General features: G+C 38.6%; 3 protein-coding genes across 3 annotated transcripts; 2 read left to right on the top strand and 1 right to left on the bottom strand.

Moving 5' to 3' along the window:
• Positions 1-3041: 3041 nt before the first annotated feature.
• Positions 3042-3725, top strand: LOC101313044. The gene has a single exon (XM_004305295.1). The coding sequence runs from the start codon at positions 3042-3044 to the stop codon at positions 3723-3725; it is 684 nt and encodes a 227-aa protein (XP_004305343.1).
• Positions 3726-5096: 1371 nt separating this feature from the next.
• Positions 5097-5720, top strand: LOC101312753 (putative syntaxin-24-like). Its single transcript, XM_004305294.1, has one exon. The coding sequence runs from the start codon at positions 5097-5099 to the stop codon at positions 5718-5720; it is 624 nt and encodes a 207-aa protein (XP_004305342.1).
• Positions 5721-6766: 1046 nt separating this feature from the next.
• Positions 6767-8930, bottom strand: LOC101295538 (F-box/LRR-repeat protein At1g67190-like). The gene is made up of 2 exons (XM_004302947.1): positions 8791-8930; positions 6767-8435 (listed from the first exon to the last, which is right to left on the bottom strand). The coding sequence occupies exon 2, from the start codon at positions 8316-8318 to the stop codon at positions 7059-7061; it is 1260 nt and encodes a 419-aa protein (XP_004302995.1). The 5' UTR covers positions 8319-8435; positions 8791-8930; the 3' UTR covers positions 6767-7058.
• Between the last annotated feature and the right edge of the window lie 574 nt (positions 8931-9504).

The raw sequence follows: 9504 nt of genomic DNA, 5'->3' as shown, positions 1-9504 counted from the left end.
GAGAGAGAGAGAGGTTGGCTATGTGCCTAAGTCTTTGATGGTTGCAACTTAATTTTGTGTTGATGCATGCATGTCTTCCAAAGTTTCAATATTTCTTATTATCCTATCTACTTTTATTTTTTTTGAATATAAGGAAAACTTTATTCATAAGATCGACAAAGGTCGAACATAGGAGCATCCAACATATATATGTGCTGGAACGAATACATGCCAAGCAAGGACAAGCCTATTTCGAATATGATGATGTACTACTCTACTAGAAGACATTCTTAACCAAGTAGATGTTACATGACTCAAAACAGTCGAACGAATAAATTCACCTACGGACCTCAATTGGTGTACGAAAATATTAGAACACCATAAAGAGTTTGTCACACATATAACAATTGCACGGTCTTCAAATGTCCAAGATGTTAGGGTAGCATGTCTTTGTAGCACCAAGATCCATTGACCAAAGCCTTTTCTACTCTCCATTGTCGGGGAATGTGCACGGAGGTTAAACTCCGGCCGGTGGGGCTATAGGTAGACCTTAGATCCATGACAATTTAGATGAGTGATTCCTGGATCCTAAATCCATAGGCTTGCAGAAAGTAGATCCAAATACACCCAAGCTTGGGCCATGGTGGAGCCCGAAGGAACGACCCAAAGTGTTTTTTTTTAACGACCCAAAGTGTTGATCTCAACTCCGATCATATCTCTTCTTCTTTGCAGTGGCAACCATTGTCGAATCATGGCAACCAACACCGTCGACCCGCCATTAGCAATCCCAACCATGATCTGCCACGTCGTATCATCATCCGAGTCTAGGCCACAGACAATCTGCTGCTCTATCGGACGACATCTACGATCGCAACCACCATTGCGTAACCAGCGAGATCAACGCTCCCACCTCTAGCAGTACTCTGATCTTATCATCTAACAGCCACTAGAACCAAGATGGATGCCCAGCCCTAAGGACGTCTCCATCGTGTCTAACTGTCTAAGCAAAGGGATGTGGTAAGTGGATTGAATAGGGAGGAGCAGTAGGATGACAGATGTGCCTGAGGTTGGCTTCCGATGGGAGCCGCTGAATTCGACACCTTTAAGAGGAGGCGGCGAGAGTGCCAAAGCGAGAAGACACGCTAGAGAGAATAGGGTTTTCATTATATTAATTATAATTATCCTATCTACTTTACATAGCACATACAACCCTTTACATTAAGTAATATAAACTCACATTCCAAACACAAAAATTTCTTGAAAGAAAGTGGATTCACCTACTACGTACTAAGCAAAACAAAACACATAAATTAAACTTGAAATTTTTTTACAAAACACAAAAATTAAACTTGAAATATTCTAGAGGATCGACGATTCGACGAGTATAAAACTTAAAATTTACTGATGAACAAACCAAATTTGTCCAAACCTCAACCTTTTTCATATATATTCATAGATATATAGCCTTTTAAAGATCTCATGTAGATTTACTTTCCCATATTCTGTAAACACACCTTTAATTCGTTCCATCCATAATGATTCACCTTAAAGATTCACCTTAGCAGTTAGCACTGCTAGGAGATGTTTTATTAAGAAAACTCGTTGGGATAGATCGTCCCAGTTAAGCTATACCATTATAAATAGGAGGCGTAACGATTGTATATGGCTCTCCCTCTTGTACATGCATGTTTTTTCCTTGTACAACTGTTTACAGTAGCAAGTATTTTCCTGTTCCTTTGGCTATGACTTGCTCAATGACATGGAATGGAAAGAAGCTAACAAGCAGCACCATTCTAGCTACCTTTACCGTCATTGCCCTATTAGCCGGAGTCATAGCATTCCTAGTCATCTTCTCTAGATCTCCAAGGCTCGAAGTAACAGTCACCGATGCGTCTATGACCAATTCAACCTCAACAGCAACAACAACAACACTCTCTACTACAACCTCGCCCTCGATGTTGCCATCAGAAACCCTAGTTCAACCTTCAGTATACACTACAAACGCATCGAAGTCACAGCGAAATTTAGGCAGCAGAGAGTTGCTATGGTGACTTTGAGTTTGCCACTCTTTGACCAAGGAACCAAAAACATAACCATTGTGTATCCAGTTCTTCAAGGGCAGCCCTCTAGCTTCGAGACCGATGCAGACATTTACAATATTGATGTGCAGTTTGCTTTTCGAATAAGTCGCTGGGTTCTCAAAGGAATCGTTTACAAACCACAAAGGATGTGTATGTTGAAGGTTCCATCGGGTTTTAATAATACTTCTCCTAGTCGTGGTTTCAAGGCTACACAATGTTTAGTGAAGAGGCATTGAAGAGATCTAGTCAGGGCAATAATTTGTCCTCGAATGGTTTTCCTGATCTGAAGTAACATATAAGTTTTCTGCTGTTGTTATTTTTTGTTCATCAATTGCTGTTGTTATTTTTTTAATGGTTATACCGATCTTTGTTATTTCACTGCTAGCTCATCTTTAAAACCATTAGACATAAAAACATGAATAGTGTTATACCAATTACCAGACAATTCAATATTTGATCAAGATCTTTAGCAATATGTATATAGTTCCCAGACGTATACATTGAAACCAAATCTATACGTAACTATGGCTAACACGTTGCAAAGCGGTCGTCATTGGTGTCTTCGATTTTTTCTTTTGCAAAGAACTATGGAATATCTTAGACGTAAAGTTGTTGAGTTCAATAAGTTGTCCGTTTGTTTCTTTCGAACTTGGAGTTTTCTGAGAGGTTTCTCACTTTATTCCATATATAAAGAAAAAATAATAAACTACTTCCTTGCAATAACTTTTTTTTTCTTTGGCTAAACTTCCTTGCAATAACTTTGGAAGTTCCTCTCCTCAAACAAACTATATGGAAGTTGACACCTGGAGATTTCTCACATTACTCTTTTTAATTTAACCTGACATCGACCTTTTCGTCTGGGCTGCCAAATACTACTCCCCAAGTCTTAGTTCATCTCTTTTATGGAGAGAAGCCAACATAACCAAACTTTGTACATCACAGCCAAATCCATCTCTCTAGCACCAATTCTTTTTCCCAGCCATGTGGTGGTGGAGAGGAATTCAGATACAACTCTGCCTTTTACTCTCCTACCCCATACTCTGGTTCATCTTTATTCCCAAAGATCCCAAATTCATCATCACAGATGCCTCTCTAACCCAATTCAGTTTCACCAACCAAAACGCAACCCTCGACTACAACCTTGCCCTCAACATGACCATCATCAACCCCAACAGAAAGGCTGCCATATTTTACACTAAAATACAAGTCGCAGCTAACTATAGAAACAAAGTATTTTCTCTCGTCACTTTGCCTTATGAACCACTTCACTGCTGCGGCAGGAACAGAACCATTTCGCAGAACGTAACTCTTAAAGGGAGCAAGTCTGTGGTGTTTGAAGAACAAGACATTTCCCAGTTTAACTCGGAGACTATTGCTGGCATTTACAGTATTGACTTGAAGCTTTATGTTAATATGGTATTATTCGGCTATTTCAACACAAAGTATTCCAACCCATCGTACCAGATCGACTGCAAGCTGAAGGTTCCTTTGCAGTTTAGTGAAGCATCTGCAAACCGCTTCACTTTCAAGACTACCAAGTGCAGAAATGATATATCATTGCAGACCCTGAAGCAGTGGGCTATGTCAGTCGAGTTTTTCCTTCACAACCAGACCATCCAAGTGTTGCTTATTTGTATCTATATTTTTGCAGCTGTGCGTGGTTAATTAGTAATAAACAGTTCCTTAGTTAAAAGTGTTCAGCAAATTCAGAAGTGTTCAGCAAATTTACTTCAAGCAAATATCAGTTATGTACGTAAACTATGGTTAGATCATGCATATGATAAAATGCAATCACGGCAGCTGCTGCTGCTGCAAACTCTGCTTCTAGCTCATCTTTCCATATACCCAAGTACCCAAATTTACCATCACAGTTCAATCCATTGCTAGTCAGGTACGCCGATACAACCTCAGAGATGAATACCGTTCACCCTCCACTTGAGAATTATCGATGCTTCTCTCACAAGTCAACGAGTCGAAAACTACGAGGAACCACATTCTTCAATAACTTTGGAAGTTCCTCCTCAATTCAGCTTTGACAAGGACCTTTTTGTCACGGCCATTTCTGCCAAAATGCTATTCCCTCGATGTACAGGCTAGCCAGCATTACACAACCATGAAGATAATTCGTATACCGCACAACCAAAGACTACCAAGGCAGACATGCTATATCACCGCAGACCTGAAGCTGCGAGCGAACTCTGTCTCGCTTTTTCTTGGTAACCACATTGTACATGTGCCTATATTTTTGCAACTTTACGTGTTTAAACCAATAAGGAAGTTGCTGGATAATAGTATATATTCAGCAAATTGTCAAAACTTCTGTCAGATTTGACTGGATAGATGCAGTATCGCAGAATGTATATAAATCTCAATAGCACATTGTCAAACAATCTTGCTGTTCTAAACACTCCTTTGAAGCAAACTTAATCACGTTGGTCAGAATATGCAGAATTCCTTGCTCCTTCTCAAAACCCTATAGACAAGAATGCTTCCTCTTAAGTTTCTCTAATCATAATATATGAAACAGCAACCTCTGCTGCTGCAAACTCGAAAAACTCAAGTTGTGAAAAGTTCAAATAAAGGGCAAAGAACAGTAATACAAAAACTGCGAACTATCAGGAATAACCATTCTATCTACAGGTTATGTTGACGGGGTTAGAAATCCCAAAGAAAAAGTTAGCGACATAATTGACAGAAATGGTTGATCAGAATAAGTCCGAATCTGAATCTGAGCTCATAAGGAACGACATAGCATCCCCAACTCTGTACTGTAACTTTAAACGGCCAATCAATCCTGAAAGAAGGTCTTTGGAAGTTCCACCTAACCCAAAAAAGAACTTTGGAAGTTCCCCATATGGTTGAATTTGGCACGGCCATACTCTACCAATTGCTAATTGCCAAACTCGATGGAATATGAATATAAATTCTATCAATCATGTTGCTCAACATTCTTTCTATTAAACTAATTCAAATAGAAGGAGCCAAAACCTACCCTGCATTATATACCTTCGCATTTTGTAGACTTCGTTCTCAGCCATGACTGGAAGGCGTGCGTGCATCGACTGCAGCTTCTTCCTATTCTGCAACACCATCCTCTGCTTCACCCTAGTCTTCTTTGTAGTGTGGTCCATTTTCCTTCCTGAAGAGCCCAAGTTCAGTATTACTAATGCCTCTATAACCCAATTCGACTTCGCCAAAACCAACAAAACTCTCCACTACAACCTTGAGCTCAACATTACCATTAGAAACCAAAACAACAAGGTGGACATATACTACAATGACATCCAAGTCATTGCTAACTATGGAAAAAAGAGGTTTGCCATGCGTACTTTGGATTCCACACCCTTTCACCAAGGCCACAAGAACACAACCATTTTGAATCATGTGGTACTTGAAGGTCAGCAATTGGTACAGTTTGGTGACACAGAGCTTTCCCAATTGAAGGCAGAGACCGATACTGGTTTTTACAGTATTGATGTGCTGCTTGCTCTTCGAGTAAAGGTTGGGTATGACATCTTCAAGACAAGGTATTACCAGCAGTCAGGCAGCAAGATCAACTGCAAGCTGAAGGTCCCTTCGAATTTTAATGAAAAGTTTTCTGGACGTTTCAAAACTACCAAGTGCGGAAATGTATATATCATGTCAGATCCTGTTGTCTAACCAAGACTATATTTCAGGAAATCAAAACTCAGCCTAAAACCAGATAATTACACTCAAATCCAGTAAAAGTCAACTTTTTATACCTGTTAGTGTTGCATTCATAATATAAACACTTTATAATACAAAAGCAAAGCTCCTGAAATTGTATTTTCCTATTTGGCTATTCATCCAGACAATATCTTCCTTCATAAAAAAAAAATCTTGGTTAAACACAAAGGGATGCAAGCTGGAAACAAGCACGAAAAGACTCACCAAAGAAACATAAGCCAAGGTCAGAGGATGATCTGTTCCAATGGATTGAAAACCAAAGGCAACAGAGACAAAGATACACGTCTGAATTCATGCCAGTAGTTTGATCAACCAAAGTCACCGAGCAAACTCAAAAGTACGGCTGAATGCATTACCAAAGAAATGCATATTCTTTCAAACAATTCATTGAATCTAATTTAATGCAAAAAACACCAAAACTTTCAAGAGCAAACAACTCTGTTTTTTTTCTTCTCCGATCAGCAACGTTTTACAACTCAAATGCACAGGGTACGAGTTTTTCTGCAGAAACCTGTTTATCTATACTGTAATAAACTTATAGCTAGCATTCCCTAGCAATGTATATTTAAGCATCTACTTCACATTTAGAGGTTAAAAGATGCATAGAAAAAGAAAGCCTCCATATGTTGAGAGTGACCCTCAAAATTTGAGCATATTGTTTAATGTGTTCATGTTATGACTTATTGTACCCCAGTTTACTCACGAATCTTGGTTCAGTTTAACTTCCTGTGCACAGAACTAACTAAAGAACATGTTACCATCAATTTCAATTTTCAGGAAACACGCTCAGACTTTTTCCATTGAATTGTGAAAGCAAAGACTTCACCTGCTCAGTAATCAGGTGATAATAGCACACTACACCCTCCAACCCATATTCAAGAAGGTAGCCATATAGACTATAGAGTGCCATAAACGGCTTCAACCCGAATTATCCATAACTAACTGCACTACAAAATAAAGACATGGTGAAATATTATAGAAAGACATAGACTACTAAATTCAAAACAAAGCACAGAAAGTAGAAAACAATCTCCAATATGAAAATCCCATTTCTGAAACAAGTACAAACAAAAACTAGCAGAAAACAATCATTGAAAATCCCCTTTGAATATTCTGAAACACGTACAAGCCTATTTTTTAAACAATCTTTAAGGTTACATCTGCTCAGCATTTTAGTAAATAGGAGGCACCCTTAATATGAGAGTGATGAATCATCATAACGTGCCATGTACCTTGTTGTACAGATCATGCTGAACGAAAACCAGAAAGCCAAATGGAAGACCAGGACTTCTATTCATATTCAAACTGAATCTCCACATGCATATATTTTCTCATCAGCCGGACAATGGCAGAGGTGAAGTTTGCCAAAGTTTGGCACTCTTCCTGGGATTTGGCTTCTGAAACAACCCCATAGATGACCAACTTTCTCAATTTAGGGCATCTCTCTATAAGTCCTGCTACCCATTCAGAGAAGAGCTCACTGATTATAGTCCATCCAAGTTCTAAAACAACCACATTCTCCAAACGAGATGTCCCCTGCAAGCCACAAACATCTCTTAAATCATAACTCAAGGATAGGTGGCTCAACAGTGGGAAGCAAACAGAAACATTCTCCAAATCCACAACCTCATCCTCATCATCAAACACTACACCCCATAGTCGAAGCCTCTTTAAGTTTGATGACTTAGAGATCATGTTATAGAACTTTGGCCACATGATTGTGAAGCTGCTGACATCCACAATCTGAAGATTCTCTGTGTTTTCACCAATATCGAGATGGAGCACACTAACATCATCAATCTTCAAAACCTTCAATGACCCCTTACCAAGAAGCTCAAAAAGCTCCAATGTACAATCTTTCAAGTGCAGATTCTCAAGGGTATCCGCCTCCAATATGAACTTATCTAAACTGACTGCTTCAACATATATATCTTTCAATGAGGCACTGGTAAGTTCCATTGTTGCCTGTGCATCTGACATGGCTATATCAGGATTAATAAGAGACAAACTGGTAAGTCTTGGACATGCAGTGAGTAAAAGGCTCAAATCCAAAGCTGAGATGCAGACATAACTCAAGGAAAGTGACTTCAAGCACAGAAACTTCTGATAACTTGGTTCAACACCTGTTACAGAATTATGAGCCAAGGCCAACACTTCAAGCTTCTGACGACTACATTTCTCAATGATATTAACATTTGGTGTTGTCCGCACATTATAATGCAATTGCCGCAAGGTGTCCCGAGTATACATGAGCCAAGCAATCACTGGGGCAGCTGAGAACTCATCAACATCATCCATAAAAATCGATAAACACTGCAAACCAGTCGTTTGGAATATGGTCTGGGTTATCAGAATCTCCAACCTACTTGTCGTGAGATCATGATAGACAGGCCAATCGTTGGAATTGAAAGATAGAGTGTGGAGGTGGTTTCGCCAAGCCTCTCTCCATTTCTTGCACGTCGCAGATGCAATCACCACATCCCGGGCAGCTCTAAGCCGCGACAGTATGTTACCTATGACCTCCACCGGAAGGTGCTCCATACGAACCATTCCCCAACAAATGAATCACCAAACAAAAATCTAGGATAGCTAGTAGTTTCCAAGCTCAATAACACCCATCAAATCAAGAACCCATCTTAGAACACAGATATTTGCAAAGCCTATCATCTGGGTGTCATAAAAAAGTAGCAAAATCAAAATTTATCAATGCAAAATACCAATCTGCCGTGTCTAGCATATCAAAACTCAAAAACCCAGATAAAAGTTTTAAACTTTCAATTCCAAATGAGTGAGTTTCACTACTATTAGTGAGAATCATCTAGTTGATTCCTACAACTGTAGTAATTTGGGGATTGCATACAATACAAGTTCAAAAAATTCAAAACTCTTGAAAGGATCAATACCAATCTAGATAGCCCATTCCCACAAATTGAATGACACGCAATAACCTAACCACAGAGATTAAAATCGTAATGAAAACGAGAACAGATGAGAGCAAAGTGAGAATCGGGGATGGTTTTACCTGACGACCATGATTGGAATTGGAAATCTTTCAAGGTGTGAAATCGATCGAAATGTAGAATTTGAATGGGTGAGAGAAAACGAAGAATGAAAGGAGAATTAGGGGAAAAAAAATGAGAGAGAATAAAATGGTAGAGAGTCTTGCTCGCGTGTGAAGACCCCCTACTTATTCTTAACAATTGACATATTGGTCTGTGGGGAATTTCCTTTTTAGCTACAAGGAAAGAAATAACAATTTTCAGCATTTATAATGTATTTAAAAAATTTCATGCGGTTCTTCCTTCTTTTAAATTTGTATTCTATCAGTTAGGTTAACAAATTACTAGTTTTTGATTGGTTCTTAGCAGATTGGTTCATCTATTTTTTGATTACAATAAATACAAATCGAGTTTACATCACATTACGGACTATGTAAATTTAAATTTAATACCGAAAAGAAGTGATTGATATCCATCATATAGTATTGTTTGATATGAATGACATAAATTGAGTTGATAGTACATGGGCATCACATTTCACAATTTTGTATTAATAAAATTACTTTGGTTTTCAAATTTGCTTTTCGGTGTTGTTTAGATACTGAGTTTTTTAGCTTCATCTTTTAGCGTGATTTTTTTATTTATTTTTCTTAAGGGTGTAAACAAAGCGAACTGAGCAAAGTTTCAAGGTAAACATACATGACTGGTATCTATTATAACGAGCTAGAGATAGTTGC

This window comes from Fragaria vesca, linkage group LG6 (assembly GCF_000184155.1).
Source record: "Fragaria vesca subsp. vesca linkage group LG6, FraVesHawaii_1.0, whole genome shotgun sequence".
NCBI classification, from domain to species: Eukaryota; Viridiplantae; Streptophyta; class Magnoliopsida; order Rosales; family Rosaceae; genus Fragaria; species Fragaria vesca.
Note: the sequence above shows the minus strand (reverse complement) of the source record. Positions and strands in the feature narration are given on the sequence as shown.